At 36.9% G+C, this 17,765-nt stretch overlaps 1 protein-coding gene and 1 pseudogene across 4 annotated transcripts in view; both read right to left on the bottom strand.

The window, feature by feature from the left end:
* Positions 1-3,840: 3,840 nt before the first annotated feature.
* On the bottom strand, positions 3,841-4,885 carry LOC309976428 (small ribosomal subunit protein eS4-like; annotated as a pseudogene). The gene is made up of 2 exons: positions 4,290-4,885; positions 3,841-4,031 (listed from the first exon to the last, which is right to left on the bottom strand). The product of its transcript is annotated as a small ribosomal subunit protein eS4-like (transcript).
* An 8,474-nt stretch (positions 4,886-13,359) lies between these two features.
* LOC309977044 (uncharacterized protein) overlaps positions 13,360-17,765 on the bottom strand; it is a 32,813-nt gene continuing 28,407 nt past the window's right edge. For all 3 annotated transcript variants that reach the window (XM_082862965.1, XM_082862966.1, XM_082862967.1), the window contains one exon: positions 13,360-17,227. In XM_082862965.1, coding sequence (XP_082719091.1) covers positions 15,549-17,227 — 1,679 coding nt within the window. In that variant the 3' untranslated portion in view covers positions 13,360-15,548. The remainder of the gene's footprint in view (positions 17,228-17,765) is intronic.

The raw sequence follows: 17,765 nt of genomic DNA, 5'->3' as shown, positions 1-17,765 counted from the left end.
CTGCATACCGCAAAAAAAAAAAGAAAAAAGAAAAAAAAGATACATATAAATGGAATGTCAGCAATATGGTGGAACAGGATGTCCTGGCCCCTCTTTTCCCCAACAAACCCACTGATTCTGCAATTCATGGAAAAATTCTCTTTGTGAGAAATCTAGAAACTAATCGACAGGCTTCTGCACACCAAGAAAATGCAAAATCCGACTGACCAAAACTTGTAGGGAGGTATGGGACACCCTCCCGCCAAAGCCTCAGTCCCTGGTGCAATACCAAATGATCAGTGAGAAACCCCCTAGCTACCAGCCTCACACAGGGGAAGAAAGCAGATAGTTCATACATCCTGCACTCTAGGGAGCTCTCCAAAATACTGGCTACTGTCTCGCCAGTCATGGATCTCCGACAGGTCCAGCAAAGTCTAGTCACCCAGTGGAAAATGGAGATGGTGGCTTTGGCTGGTAGACACCATAGATCCTTGCCTCTGTTCAGCAAAGTGAGCAGATGAGAAATCCCAGCCCTCAACTTCACTGTGGGGAAGGAAAGAGTTGATCCATGTGTTCAATACTCCAACTTTGCTGGGGCTACCCAAAGAACTGGCATCTTACATAACAGTCTTAGAAGTCTGACAGGTATGACACAATCTATCCAACTGGGGGAAAACAGACAATGGTTTGTTTTGGTAGACACCATAACTCCCCATCCTCAGCTCAAGAAGAGTGAGTGGGCAAAAATCACAGTTGTCTAATTCTTCCTTGGGAGGGAAAGAGTGTGGAGAGCCTCCCCCAGAATATCTGGACAGGCTGATTGATAGGGGTCTTCTTTTCCAAAGGAGACATAAAAATGGCCACAGGCACATGAAAAGAGGTTCAACATCATTAATTATTAGGGAAATGCAAATCAAAACCATAATGAAAGTTTACCTTGCACCTGTTATAATGGTTATTATCAAAAACACAAAAAGTAACGTGTTGGAAAGGATGTGAAGAAAACGGAACTCTTGCACACTGCTGGTGGGATTGTAAATTGGTGCAGCTGCTATGGGAAACAGTATAGAGGTTCCTCAAAAAATTAAGAACAGAACTGTCATATGATACAGCTATTCCACTTCTGGGTATTTATCTGAAGGATACAAAAGCATTAACTTGAAAATATATGTGCATGCTATGTTTACTGCAGCGCTATATACAAGTCAAGATATAGAAATTACCTGTCTCTGTTGATGGATGAATGAATAAAGAAGATACGGGGTATATATATTTATAGGAATAATAGTCAGAAAAAAGAATGAAATTTTGCCATTTCTGACAACATGGATAGACCTCGGTGGCTATTGTGCTAAGTGAGATAAGTCAGAGAGAAAAAGACAAATGCCATATAATTGTTACTCATATGTGGAAACTCAAAAACAAAAACCAAAACAAAAAATGAACAAAACAAAATAAAAAGAAAGTCACAGATACAGAGAATAGATTGGTGATTACCAGAGGAGAAGTGCGCTGGAGGGTGGGCCAACGGGTGAAGGCAGTCAATTGTATGGTGATGGATTGCAGCTACATTTTTGGAAGTGACCACTTTTTAGTGTATGGAGATGTTGAATTATAATGCATACCTGAAACATATAATAATTTTTAAAAAGAAGACAAGGAGAGAGAACAGGGCAGAAAGAGTATTTCAAGAAATAATGTTTGAAAATTCCCAAATTCAGTGAAAAACAAATATACACATTCATTAAAGAGATCCACATTCAGAGACACCATAAACTGTCAAAAGCTAAGACATAAAGAGAGAATCATGAAAGCAGCAAGGAAGAAGAAATTCAACATGTACGAGGGATCCCCAGCAAGACTAACAGCTGTTTTCTTATCACAAACAATAACTACCAGAGGCAGTGTGATGATATATTAAAAGCACTGAAGGAAAAATAGTGCCAACCAAGAATTCTATATCCAGTGAAAGGTAACTACATAGGCAAATATAAAAGACAATATAAATGTACATTTTGTTTGTAACTCTTTTTTTCTCCTATTTCATGTAGAAGACAACTGCATAAAGCAAGAGTTACAAATACATTTTTGATCAGCATGCTATGTATAAAGATGTAATTTGTATGACAATAACAGCACGAGAGAAAATGGAACTGTAGAGAAGCAAGTTTTTAGATACAATTTTAATTAAATTGCCATTAATTTGAAACAGACCATTATAAATAAAGATATTTATTGCAATCCCCACAAAAAATAGCTGAATAAAAAGTACTAAAAAATGACAATGGAATCATAATGACAAGATAGAAAAATGTCTAACACAAAGGAAGGCTGTAATGGAGGAATAGAGGGAAAAAAAGATGTGAGACATAGAAAACAAGTAACAAAATGGAAGTTCTTTCTCATGAGTATAGTAAAAGTAAATAGATTAAGCACTCCAATTAAAGGTAGAGGTTAGCAGAGAATTTAAAAATATGATTCAACTATATGCTGAATACAAGAGACATTTAAGATTCAAAGAAAAAATTTCAGAACTGAAGGACAGAAAAAAAGATATACCATGCAAACAGCAGAAAAACAAAACTGGAGGGGCTATACTACTACCAGATAAAACATACGTTAAAACAAAATGATCAGAGACAAAGAGGTACATTCTATAATTAAAAAGCATCAATCCAATCAAGAAAACATACAATTAGAAGCATATATGCAGGGACTTCCCTGGTAGTCCAATGGTAAAGAATCCACCTTCCAATGCAGGGGACGTGGGTTCGATCCCTGGTCAGGGAACTAAGATCCCACATGTCACAGGGCAACGGGGCAACTAAGCCCACGCGCCACAACTACTAAGCTTGCGCACCTCAACTAGAGAGGCTGCGTGCCGCAAACTACAGAGCCCATGGGCTCTGGAACCCACGTGCCATAGCTACAGAGCCCACGTGCCTTGGAGCCTGTGCTCCACAACTAGAAAGAAGCCCACGTGCCACAACAAAGAGCCCCCATGCCTCAACGAAGATCCTGCATGCTGCAACTAAGGCCTGACACAGCCAAAAACAAAACAAAACAAAAAAAACCATATATGCACGTAACCCAGCAACCCAAGTGTCCAGCACTAGATGAATGAATAAACAAAATGTGGCAGATATATAGAATGTAATATTATTCTGACTTTAAAAAGAAGGAAATTCTGACACCTGCAACAATATGGATAAACTTAAAGACAAAATGTCAAAATACATGAAGCAAAATTAAAGGGAGAAATAGATAATTCAACAATAATACTTGGGGATATCAACAGTTCACATTCAATAATGGATAAAACAACTGGGCAGAAGACCATCAAGGAAACAGAGGATTTAAACAACGTAACCACCTAGACTTAACAGACATGTATAGAAAACTCCAACCAATAAGAGCAAAATACACATTTTCCTCAAGTATATATGCAATTTTTGCTAGGATAAACCATATTTTAGGCTAGAAAACAAGTCTCAATAAATTTAAAAGGATCTAAATCATACAAAGAATGTTCTCCAGTCATAATTAGAAATGAATAATAGAAGGAAATGTGGGGAATTGACAAATATGTGGAAATTAAACAATAGTCTTAAACCAATGGGTCAAAGAAGAAATCACAAGAAAAATGAGAAAATACTTTGAAATAAATGAAAATGTAAACCCAACACAACAAAACTGGGAAGCAGCTAAAGCACCATAAAGAAGGAAACTTACAGCTGGTACATGCTCATGTAAAAAAAGAATAGAAACCATATGATCCAGCAATTTCACTTTTTTTTAAAATGTAGTATTATCTTTAATTAAGTACAAAGACTTTTCCAATCATGTCACCTACAGATCATTTTATCCACTGCTCTGTTTGGCCGCCAGTCTCTTGTCGCTCTCCTCAGCAGTGATAAGGTGGATACCCTTTCCACGGGGAAGAGAGATCCATGGTTTGCTGCCTTTGCCAATAACGAAAACTTTGCAGAGCCGGGTGGCAAAGCTGTTGCCATTGGCGTCTTTCTTATGAATTACATCAAAAGAACCAGGAGGGCTTCCCTGGTGGCGCAGTGGTTGAGAGTCCGCCTGCCGATACAGGGTACACGGGTTCGTGCCCTGGTCCGGGAAGATCCCACATGCCACGGAGCGGCTAGGCCCGTGAGCCATGGCTGCTGAGCCTGTGCGTCCGGAGCCTGTGCTCCACAACGGGAGAGGCCACAACAGTGAGAGGCCCGTGTACCGCAAAAAAAAAAAAAAAAAAGCTCAAAAAACCAAAAAAAAAAAAAAAGAAAAGAAAAAAGAACCAGGACGTCTCTCTTGGTTAGTGATCACACCAATTCTTCCCAGGTTAGCACCTCCAGTCACCATGCACAGGTTACCAGTGTCAAATTTGATGAAGTCAGTAATCTTGCCAGTCTCCAAATCAATTTGAATGGTGTCATTCACCTTGATGAGGGGATCAGTGTAGCCGATGGTGTGAGTATCATGGGGAACCAGATGAGGATTCCTTTTGTCCCCACAAAGATCTTTCTCATTTTGCACAACTTATACTTGGCCTCCTTCGGTGTAATATGATGAATAGCAAAGCGACCCTTGGTGTCATAGATCAGACGAAAATTCTCTCCAGTCTTGTCAATGCTGATGACATCCATAAAATCAGTGGGGTAGGTTATATCAGTGCGGCCCTTGCCATCAATCTTCATAAAACGATGTATGCATATCTTCTTTACTTCATCTCCCGTTAGGGCATACTTAAGTCTGTTCCTTAGGAAAATGATTAGGGGGAGACATTCCCTCAACTTGTGGGGACTGGTAGATGGATGAGGAGCAAACACACCAGTTTACCCAGCATCCAATGCTTTGGAGCTGATATGCGCTTCAGGTGCTTCTTGGGACCATGAGCCATGGCTATGCTAGGCACGAAAAGAGCCAGCAATTTCACTTCTGAGTGAAATTATAAGTGATGGTTAGGCCATTTTTTAATTAATTAATTAATTAATTTAGGAAATGTTTTCAACGAAGAACACTTTTTTAAAATATATTTTATTATTATTTTTTGGCTGCGTTGCATCTTCATTGCTGTGCACAGGCTTCCTCTAGTTGCAGCTACCGGGGCCTACTCTTTGTCGTGGTGTGTGGGCTTCTCATTGTGGTGGCTTCTCTTGTACAGCACAACAGGCTCTAGGTGTGCAGGCTTCAGTAGTTGTGGCACACGGGCTCAGTAGTCATGGCTCGTGGGCTCTAGAGCGCAGGCTCAGTAGTTGTGGCACACAGGCTTAGTTGCTCCACAGCATGTGGGATCTTCCCAGACCAGGGCTCGAACCCGTGTCCCCTGCATTGGCAGGCAGATTCTTAACCACTGTGCCACCAGGGAAGTCCCAAACTTGAGAAGTTTTTAAACCCTCTTTCTTCAAATATATTTTCAGCTCCGCTTTTTCTCCTCTCCTTCTGGGATTCTGATACAAATGTTAGATCTTTCATTGTTGTCCCTAAGGTCTAAGAGCTTCCACTTTTTTTTTTCAATCTATTTTCTCTCTGTTGTTCAGAATGGACAATTTCTTTTGATGTATCTTCAAGTTAATTGATTACTTTCTTTGTCATCTCCATTCTGCTACTGTGCCCATCCCAGTGATTTTAAAAATTTAGTTATTGTATTTTTCAGTTCTAATATTTATATTTGGTTCTTTCTTGTATCTTTTCTTTCTTTCCTGATATTCCCTCTCAATCTTTCTCTCTCATTTGATTCAAGAGTGTTTTCAAATGCTTGTTGCATTTTTACGACAGCAGCTTTAACTCATGATCAGACAATTACATCTGTTGTTTGTTCCCATTCACATTTAGATTTTTCTGGTTCTCAGTATAAGAAAAAAATTTTTAATTGTTTCCTTGACATTTGAAGTATTAAGTTATGAGACTCTGGTTCCTATTTTTGTGTGTTTGACTTTTTAATTAAAATTGTCAAAATGTTTTCCAAAGTGTTTGTATTGTTTAAATTCCCATTAGCAATGTATGAGATTCAGTTTTTCCTCATCCTTTGCAACATGTGGTATATTCAGCTTTTTAAATGCTAACTATTCTAATAGGTGGCATAATATTTACTTATCTGTTTTAATTTGCATTTCTCTAATGACTAATGATGTTGAATATCTTTAGATGCATTTATTTGACATCTGTATATATTCTTTGGTTATATATTTGTTCAAATCTTTTGCTCATTTTTAAATTGGAGTATATTATTGGGTTTTGAAAATTCTTTTCATATTAAAATCCTTTATCAAGTATGACTGGAAAATATTTTTCCCAGTTGGTGGCTAACCTTTTCATTTTCATGAATTATTATCATATTGTTCTTTAAATTTCAGTATAATGCCCAAGAAATTTTTGCCTAACCCAAAGTTCTATAAGTTTTATGGTTTTAGGTTTCACATTTTATATCTATGATAAATTTTAGTTATGTTTAATATGGTGTGAGGTATAAACCAAAGCTCTTTTTTTGCCTATGCATATTCATTTCTTCTAGCACTATTTGTTGGAAAGACCTTTATCCATTAAGCCACCTTTGCACCTTTGCCACAAATCAGTTGTCCATATACATGTTTGAGTTTATTTCTGAACTCTTTTCTGTTCCATTGACCTATTTGTCTATCTTGATTACAATAACACACAATCTTGAATTAGTTTAGCTTTATAATAAGTCTCAAAGTCAGGTAGTCCATGTCCTTCAACTTTGTTATTACTTTTCAAAGTTGTTTTTCCTGTTTCATGTCCTTTGCATGTTCACGTGTATTTTAGAATCAGTTTCCACACACACACACACACACACAAAGCTAAAAGCTTCCTGATATTCTGGTTGGAATTCTATTTCATCTACAAGTCAATCTGGAAAGAACTGACACCTTAATAGTATGAAGTCTTCCAATTTCTGAACATAGTCTCTCTCTCCCCCCGCTTATTTAGGTCTTCTTTAAGTTCTCTCAGCAGTGTTCTTTAATTTTCATGGTATATACCTTGCACTTTTTCTAGAGTTGTCACTAAGTATCTAAGGCTCTTGAAGGTGTTCTAAGTGCCATTTTAAAAATTCAAGCTTCAGATTGTTCACTGCTAGTACATAGAAAATAATTTATGTATACTAATCCTTATCCTGCAACCTCACTTATTAGTTCTAGTAGCTTTTTTTGTAGATGCCATCAGATTTTTTTCATATAGACATTCATATGTTAATGTAGTTTTATTTCTTCACTTTCAATCTGGATACTTCCCCCCTCCCCCTGCACTGGCCAGAGCCTCTAATACAATGCTTAGTATAAGTGTTGAGACCAGACATCTTTCTGTTGTTCCTGGTAGTAGGTCTTTCACCATTAAGTATGATGTTAGCTGTTGGCTTTTCAGATACTCTTTATTGCTCAAGGAAATTCCTTCTTTTCCTCTTAGCTGAGTTCTTCTCATTAATGGATGTTGGATGCCTAATACTTTTTTACTGGATACCAGACATAAATTTTGCCCTGTTAGGTGCTGCATATTTTTGTATACCTATAAATATTTTTTATCTTTGTTTGAGATGCCATTATTTGGAAAGTTTGATCTTTTTGAGGTACACTTTTAAGCTTTCTCAGGTGGCCTCAGAGTAGGGCTTAGTCTATGGCAAAATTTCCCAATTGAAGTAAAATCCTCTGAGTACTCTACTTGATGCTATGTGAAGTCTCAGGTTTTCCACTTTGGCTTTTGAGAGCAGGAATTATTCCTACACCTCTATGAGCTCTGTGTAAGTTCCCTCCAATTCTTTCAGGTGGTGATTTTTCCCTGGCTTAAGGTAGTTTTTTCACATAAATGTATTGATGAGTACTTAAGGGAAATTCTCTGTAGATCTCTGGAAATCTTTGTGTAATTCTCACCTTTTTGATGTTCTGCCCTGTAAATTCCGACGACATTGGCTTCATTGGACTCCTCATCCCATTTCAACACTAAGAGATCACTGGGCTCCACCTTGGTTACCCCTCCCAGCTATAAACTGTGCAATCATAGGGGTCATCTCATTTCTTCTCTCAGGGATCATCATCCTTCATTGGAATTGAATATTTAAAAATGTTCAATGTCTTGAAAACCATTGTTTCACCTATCTTGTTCACCCTTTTAGTTATTTCAGCTGTTCAAGTAAATCTGGCCAATTTTTCCATCTTGGTCAGAAGCAGTCAACTGTTCAGTCTTTTAATGGTGACTATTGATTAACAGGATTAATAAAATTAATGTGAACACATCAGACTTTTCCTTTCTGGTTAAATTTAAAATGTTTTGTTTAGGAAATATACTGTACTCTGTTGTTATGAAACATTCTCAGATGTTGTGTTCTAAAAGTTTTGTCTTTTGCTTTTAAATCATCAGTCCATCTGGAATTCATTTCCATGTATTATTCCATGACTGCTTGATTGCATTCTTATATGGATATTCAATTGTTCTAGAACAAGTTATTGAAGAGGTGTTCATTCCCCAGAGCTCTGTATTGCCACCTTTATAACTAATTAAGTGGTCCTATAAGAATGGATCTATTTCTGACATCCTTGTTTTGTTCCACTGGTCTATTTATCCATATGCATGATACCATACTGTATTACTATCTATACATTTATTTCTTAATATATGATAGAATGTCCTTCCCTGTTGTTCTTATTCTTTAATAGTGTCTTTCTTATTCATGATCCTTTGCATTCCCATATAAATTTTAAAATCAGCTGGTTAAGTTTTGAAAAATTCCTGTTGTCATTTTTTAAATTGGATTTGCTTAAATCTCTAGGTCAATTTTGAGAACAAGCAACTTTACAACATTGATTCTTTAACATATTACTGGGGTAAAGAGCTCATTTTATCCAAGTCTTTGAAATGTTCTCTTAATATGCTTTCATTGTTTTCTGTAGAGGTCTTTTGTTATACTTATTCCTATCAATTATTTTTTGTTTGTTTGTTTTTGCGGTACACAGGCCTCTCACTGTTGTGGCCTCTCCCGTTGCGGAGCACAGGCTCCAGATGCGCAGGCTCAGCGGCCATGGTTCACGGCCCCAGCCGTTCCGCGGCATGTGGGATCTTCCCAGACCGGAGCACGAACCCGTGTCCCCTGCATTGGCAGGCGGACTCTCAACCAATGCGCCACCAGGGAAGCCCCAATTATTTTTAATGCTATTGTAAATGTGTACTTTAAAATTTTAATTTTCTTTCTTTCCTTAATAGCAGAACCAAGAAAAGAACCCTAGAATTTTGAAGCAAACACAAGACCTCTTCCAGATGCCTAATTTTACCCTAAGAGATACTGCCTGGCTAACCAGAGGACAATACATGACCATACGTGTCGAATTTTTCACCATGAAGTTGGTATTATTTGTTCTTTCAAGACATCTGGGATGCGTGCAGAGGTCCATCATTAAATTTTGAAGATACAGTTTCACAAGTAATTGGCTCAGACTCCCATGTGGCATCTATTCTCATTGCTACTTCTCCCACAGATAACATCTATAGCCCCATGGGCAACATGATCAGTTGACTAAGGAAGAAAACTTAAGCATGTTACGTTGGCCGAGCCATAGACTTCTGCAGCTTTATATTTCTTCATGAGCAGAGTATGAAGATATCTGTGTGCTATGTGAATGCTCACCAAAGTGCATCCATTTTAAAGAAGACTCCAGAGAAGTAGACAGAATGTCAGTCAACCTCTTTACCCAGCTCCACTACCATTCTCTCAGTTGTAATGAATGGCAGGGATGGAGGTTATACATAGGAACATTAACTTCCTTTCAACAAGACTAATCTGGATATTGCCACTGCTGAGTGCCCAACCTGCAAAAGTTTAAACAGAAGCCTGATGTCACTTTTCTCTAGAAAAGGGCAGTCACCCTTTTGGTGATATACTGACTACACTGGAACACTTTCATAATGGAGCGGGACATGATAGCCATATGGGATGGGGGAGAAACAGGTGATTAATTAAGGATTTTCTATTACTATCCACCATTGAGGGACTTACTGAATGTATTATTCACCATCATAATCCCATGTAACAGTGGTTCTAAATGAATACATAATTTTAAAGCAAAATAAATAAGGTAGTGGTGACATAACAATGAGATTTACCTGCCTTACCATGGATCCCATCAACCCAAAGTAGTCTGTCGTAATAGAATGGCAGAATAATTGTAAACGTAATTATTGTGCCATCTGGCAGGAAAAAACCCTTGTTTAGGTTGGAGTACTGTTCAGGATGTTGCTGTTTCTCAAAAAACCAGAATAGATAGGTCTAGGAAACAAAGAATGGAGCAGGTCCTTTCATTATTACATCTCAGCAGGCCCAGTAACTAGTGTTCATACCCAACCACTAATATTTTTGCTTTCCATTCCTATTTTGGGCTTTGCTATTTCTGAATTCTTAGTTCCAAAGGAACCTTCTGCTAGGGGGCAGAATGACTCCAATGACCTTATAACTGAATCTGCCATTTTGCCATTTGAGGCTCTTATAACAGTGACAAAAAGGCAAGGGAAAGATGTCGAAGAATGACATCCACAGAAAATCATCCTGATTATCAAAAAGGAGGCAGGAAAAAGTATGTTTGGAACCCAGAGAAAAACTCTGTGGTGTTTCTAGTACTTCCATGTTCACTGGTAAAAATTAATGGATTACAATAGCGACTCCAAAGAGAGAGGATGAATAGCTCAGACCCTTCAGGAACAAAGGTGTCAACCCAACAATAACTCCCAGCTGAAAGTACAATAAAATGTTAATGGTAGAGTCCAGGCAGTGGGCATATGCGGTCTACTGTAATATTCTTTCAGCTTTTCTGTATGTTTGAAAATTTTATAATAAAATCATGGACAAAAAAAGGGATGGAGGGAACATAATCTGCGATGCTGTTAGCAAAGGGAACATGAAATAAGTATCTGAAGGAAATATTAAATATCGATTATAGTCTCAAGACTTGAAAAAGGAGAACTATAGTAGCTCTATATTCTTTCTTCACTGATTTGTAGTGTGTACGTGTGTAAAAATGATAAATGCTTACTTTTATTCCTTTACTTATCAAATTTTCAGAATAAGCTGGTACTCTGGCAAGCTCCATAAAAGGTTCTATCAAAAATTTTTTCATTTTGAATTTGGAAGCTTTACCTACAATCACTGTTTCAGTCCACTGCAATAGCTTTTACATGTTCAGATTATCCTACCTTTGGTCAGTTCCTTCAGGTTGACATGATTCTACAGTCTTTGACAGCTTTCTTCCTTTTAGGCATAAAAGATATGTCAGAATAATCATATATACATCTCCTACCCTTGACCTGTCCATATGCCATTTCTCCAAGGAGCCCTTGCTTCCTTTTATAGAAAACAGAATTTAGGAACCACACATTGTATACATGAAAACATGGTGCTCACTGCTTCCATGTCACTTATATTTTTAGACTCCTTCATTGGAGAGGTAGGAAATGCACACTTCAAATTCACATGAAAGACTACAGGCATTTTACTTCTTTATTTTTTATTTTGCAAAAATTGAATCCTCATGAAATTAAGTTATGTACTTAATTTTGGACTCACCTACAATAATATCAATATTACCTTTAACAAAAGGCTAGTAAAGCAAGCACAGATTTCATTGTATTTCTTTGTCCTTGAGATATAGCTCTCCTACTACTATGTCAAAATATTTTAACATCATTTGAAATTATTCTTCTTTACATTGTTATGTAATAAGCTGATGGTGAATCAAATTCACTGGTTTTGATATTAGGATTGCTATTTCCCCTTTGCCTTCTTTTTTAAAATAAAAGTCAATATGTAAAGTATCTCCATGGATCCAAAGTAAAAATATAAAACAAGGTTCAACCAAAGATAACTACCTTCCATCCTTGCTCTCTCCCAACTGTTGTTTCACTTTATTTCTTTTTGAAAGTATAGGTATATACAGTATTCCTCTATTCCTTTCACAAATGTTAGCATAATATACATATTATTTTCCACTCACCTATTTTTTCATTTAACCTATCATGAAGATCACTCTATAGAAGTATACAGCTGCACGATATTCCACTGTTACATAAATACGCTAATTAAACCAGTTTATGCTGGGCATCTGGATTGTTTCCAGTCTGCTGCACTTATATATAGTATTTTTAAAATTTTTGTGCATACCACACCTTATAATTTTACCAATGTATCTTTAGGATAGAAGCAAGGGTCTGGGTCTTATGGGATATGCAGAGATTACACATGGGCAATGCTCAATTCCCTCATATAAGAGTTGTACTGTTTTACATTTTCAGCAGCAATGTGAGAGTCCTTGTTTTTCCAGTCTTGCCAATAGAATATTTTAATACCTTGTTGGATTTCTGTCCATCTGATTGGTATGAAGTGGTATCTCAATGTAGTGTTACTTATATTCTCATCTCAACTTTTAGGCTCTTTATGGTTATTAGTTTGTGATATAGTTGCAAATCTCTCCAGTTTGTAATTTTCCTGTATCTTTGTGAATACTGCTTTAGTCCTACAGAAAACTGACTTCTTCCTCCTTATTTCTACTGGATCTTTGATTCATAGTTATTGATATCTCAATTCCAAGGTTATAAAGGAATCCACTCATGTTTTCTCATAGTACTTGTAAGTTTCTCTTTTCTCCCCCCTTTTTGATATTTAGATCTCTTGATTTGCTGGGAATTTACCCTGCTTTATACTGCCAGGAATTAATCTACTTCTATCCCCTACATTTTATCCAGATGCACTAAGACTAATTATAACAAGTTCTTTTCCAACATGGTTGTAGTAAAATGGCTCCTGAGAAGAAAGGTGGTTAGGGAAAAACTAAGGGCTTTCTTTCATCTATAAGATAGGCTAGAGAAGACATTATCAATATTCACAAACATATCAGTGGAGTGGAGCTCAAGAAGCATGTACCTCAGGCATTCAAGGAGATCCAGAAATTCACCATGAAGGAGACAGGAGCAGTAGATAATACACTCAACAAGGCAGTCCAGGCCAAAGGAAAACAGAATGTCTCATCTTTATATGGATGTCCAGAAAGTTCTAAATGTTATTTTTCCCAGTGTACTGGTCACCTTAAAAAAAGTTTAGTCAGCATGAATGAAATAGCTTGTTTATTAATAATAAAGCAATATAACAAAAAAAATTTTCATTTTCCCCATGAGTTGTGAAATTCCATAGAAGACAATAATTCGGATGGAAGTACTGTTCCCTAATACTGTTTCTTTTCTAAAATAAATTTATTTATTTTATTTATTTATTTTTGGCTGTGTTGGGTCTTCGTTGCTGTGCACGGGCTTCCTCTAGTTGCATCGAGCGGGGTCTGCTCTTCATTCCAGTGTGTGGACTTCTCACTGCAGTGGCTTCTCTTGTTGCAGAGCACGGGCTCGAGGCTTGCAGGCTTCAGTAGTTGTGGCTTGCGGGCTCTAGAGCGCAGGCTCAGTAGTTGCAGTGCATGGGCTTAGGTGCTTCGCGGCATGTGGGATCTTCCTGGACCAGGGCTCGAACCTGTGTCCCCTACATTGGCAGGTGGATTCTTAACCACTGCACCACCAGGGAAGCCCCCCTAATACTGTTTAACTACTGTTAAATAACTGAATTATAAACACGCTAAATATATGTACATATATTCACTACTCCTTAATTCATGTAATACTAAAAGATACGAAGAAAATGCACATAGAATAAACTTATTAAGTACTAAACTGAGAAGATTACATTTTCATCATATTTTGCTGTTGTTTAAACTGTAGAATTACCACCCATCCAGATCAGAGGTTAAACATTCTGAGTAAATATCGTTTGACTCTCATATTTTTTTTTCATGTATGTTCATGAATGAAATTATTCTGGAATATGTTGTTCAAGGGCTACATTTAATTTTATTATCAGAATTATGTTATTTAGTCTTTTAGCATGAGTGAACAATTTTTCCATAGGATTTTCTGTTCCTTCAGGGGGTACCCTATACAATTATCTGATCCTCTGTTTTTTTTAAAAAAAGTTTTCTTCCAATTAGCCCTTTTTATTTATTCTCAAATTTTAATCATTTAAGATAATGTTTTCCTAGAAAATAAACTTTACTTTCTATATTTAAAAATTTGTGTCTGATAGTTTATATATATTTACATGACCTTTAAAAATTCATCTAAACATACGGTTGTATCACATTTCTCCTTTCTTATAATGTGGAGGCATTGTCAAAGTCTAGTAAATAATAGTTTTCTTCAAAGAAACATTTTGACTTAAAATAAAAATCCTTCAGTATTGTTCTTTATTCCATGATTTTTGCATTATTTTCATTAAACCTTTCCATCAGTTCACTTGGAGGCATTTGCTCTTATTCTAGCTTTTTTGAGTAATCATTATTTAACTTGATAAATATTTGGACCCCATAATATGACAGGCACTGTTCTAAAAGCTGGAGATACAGTGGTGACAAGAAATAAACTGCCTTCAATCTTCTTGGTTTTATACACAGAGCAATTTCCATTGAGAAGTGCTATGGCCACATTCATAGGATCTGATTTATAGGAGTCTCATTATCATTCACATCCAAATTGCCTGTAATTTCACTTTTGATTTACTCATTAATCTGAGAATTGTTTATATATGTAGCACTAAACTTCCAAGAGGTCAGAATTCATTTGGCTATTTCCTAATTTCCAAAATTTAATTGTGGTGATAAAATGGATTATGCCATTTGGCTTTAGAAATTTGTTAGAAACAAATCTCTTCCAAATGCCTTAAAAAATGCTGAGCACTCAACAACCCCACTTTCATGAAAACCATAAGGCTTTCTTTATAGTATGAGTTTTTTATGTAGCAAATGAAATTAATACTGAATCAAAGCTTTCTTTGCTTCATTTGATTTTACCAGTTTTCCTTCAGAATTAACATTCTGCTGTTCAGTAAGACATATATACAGATGGCATATTTGTCTATAATCTCTTAAGGTCTTCCTCTCATAGAAATGGTCTAATACTATTATTAATGATGGTCATTAAATCATTTAAATCCTCAAACTAATGTAACCCTTACAATCTGATAAGTAAGCAAACACAGAATTAAGTTACTTTCCAAAAAATTAGGAGGTAAGAGGTACTGAAACTAAGACATACCAAATAAATTGTATGACACAGCTTAAGGCTTTTCCAGATTAATTACAAAACACAAATTCACCTTTGGTGTGATTTTGTGGAAGTGCAACAAGATTTAAGTAATGATGGAAAGTTTCCCTAGATGAGTTAGACTTCAGTTCTATGCAGCACAATATCAATGACGTGGAGAATCTTTTCAGAATGATTCAGAAGGGATTCACACTATCATCTTACTTGTAGGACTTTACCCGATATTCTATAATTGATAACCAATCAGTAAAGCTTTCGTCCATTAATATAGATTGCATTAGGAATTCTTTGCTGTTGAGTGTGTTTCGTGCTCTGTCAAAAGGTCTTCCAATATTATTTACACTACAGGCTTTGTCAAAAGAAGGAATTAACTGAGATCAATTAACAAGTCATGAATAAAGACTTTTCCTACATTTTTATATCACAAGATTTCACAAGAGTGAAATAAAGTGAGAGCCTGGAGAAAATGCCCTCTCAAAATCTTTACGTTCATAGGATTTCTCAAAAGTGTAAATACTCTGGTGTTGAGCAAAGTATGAGTCATGACTAATGGTGTTCCCATAATATTTCCATTGATAAAGATTCTCACCACTGTGAATTTTCTGTTCAGCAAAATAAGAATGGTGACTAAAGATCTGGCCACTTTCCTTACATTTATAGGGTTCTGCATCAGTATGAATTTTCCTATGTCGTGTTAGTTGTGAACCCCAGATAAAAGATTTCCCACATTCTTTACATACGTAAGGTTCCTCACCAGTATGTATTCTCTGATGTCGTGTAAGTTGTGAACCCCAGAGAAAGGCTTTTCCACACTCTTCACATTCATATGATCTCTTTCCAGTATGGATTTTCTGATGTCGATTAAGTTCTGAACCACGAAAAAAGGTCTTTCCACATTCCTTACATTCATAGTTTCTCTCACCAGTATGAATTTTCTGATGTCGATTAAACTCTGAACCATGAATAAAGGTCTTTCCACATTCCTTACATTCATACGGTTTTCTCTCATTATGAATTTTCTCATGTTGAGCAAGGTATGAGGCCCATATAAAAGTCTTCCCACATTGCTTACATTCAAAAGGTTTCTTACCAGTATGAATTCGCTGATGTCGAGCAAGGTGTGAACTCCAGACATAGGCTTTCCCACATTTCTCACATTCATAGGGTTTCTTACCAACATGAACGTTCTGATGTCGAGCAAGATTTGAACCACGAATAAAGGCTTTTCCACATTCTTTACATTCATGAGATTTCTCACCAGTATGAATTCTCTGATGCTGAGTTAGGTGTGAGCCACGAGTAAAAGTTTTCCCACACTCCTTACATTCATAAGGTTTTTCACCAGTGTGAATTCTCTGATGTTTAGTAAGATGTGATCGCTGACTAAAGGCCTTCCTACAGTCATTACATTCATAGGGTTTTTCACCAGTATGAATTCTCTGATGTCGAGTAAGGTCTGAGCCACAACTAAAGGCCTTGCCACATTCCTTACATTCGTAAGATTTCTCACCAGTATGAATACGCTTATGGACACTAAGTTGTGAATGAAATCTAAAGGCCTTCCCACATTCCTTACATTTAAAAGGTTTTTCACCAGTATGAATTCTCCTATGACCAGTAAGACTTGAACGCAAACTAAAAGCCTTCCCACATTCTTTACATTCATATGTTTTCTTAGCAGTGTAAACTGTCTGATATTGAGTAAGTTCTGAATCAGGAAAAAAGGTCTTCTCACATTCCTTATCGTCACAAAATTTTCCACCAGTGTGAATTAACTGATGTTGAATACAGTCTGCGTCAGAACAAAATGCTTTCCTACACCCTTTAAATTCATTCAGTTTCTTTACTGTATTAAGTCTCTGAAGTAGATTAAAAGTTGTGTGCTGGTTAAATGTGGGCATTTTTTCACAGGTGAGTATAATCTGCTTAAAACATTCTTCCTGGTTTTCCTGTTGTGTTTCAAACTGACCTTTGCTTTCCCAATCACCTTTAAAACATAAACATTCAAGGCTATGTTTTTTACAAATTTCCATTATTTCCCACTGAGGCAATCCTCTGTCAAAAATGCCATTTTTTGGTGATGTCTTGGTCTTACACCTGGATTGCATGTCTGAAAAATAAGAAAACAAATTCATACTGTTTTACTGTTCAAAAAGAACTAAAATTTCCAAGGTAGATATAAGAAATAAATCCTAAAATAAATAGAGCAGGGACTTCCCTGGTGGCACAGTGGTTAAGAATCCACCTGCCAATGCAGGGGACATGGGTTTGATCCCTGGTTGGGGAAGATCCCACATGCCGAGGAGCAACTAAGCCCATGCACCACAACTACTCAGCCTGTGCTCTAGAGCCCACAAGCCAAAACTACTGAGCCCACGCGCCATAACTATTGAAGCCCATGCGCTCTAGGGCCCGCATGCTGCAACTACTGAGCCCAAGTGCTGCAACTACTGAAGCCCATGAGCCTAAAGCCCATGCTCTGCAACAAGAGAAGCCACTACAATGAGAAGCCGTGCACCACAACAAAGAGCAGCCCCCGCTCGCCACAACTACAGAAAGCCCATGCGCAGCAACAAAGCTCCAACGCAGCCACAAAACATAAATAAGATAAAATAAAATAAAATAAAATAAATAGAGCATATGAAATG

This window comes from Leucopleurus acutus, assembly GCF_964270905.1.
Source record: "Leucopleurus acutus genome assembly, chromosome: 20".
In the NCBI taxonomy this organism is placed as follows: Eukaryota; Metazoa; Chordata; class Mammalia; order Artiodactyla; family Delphinidae; genus Leucopleurus; species Leucopleurus acutus.
This window is presented reverse-complemented; position numbering and strand designations above follow the sequence as displayed.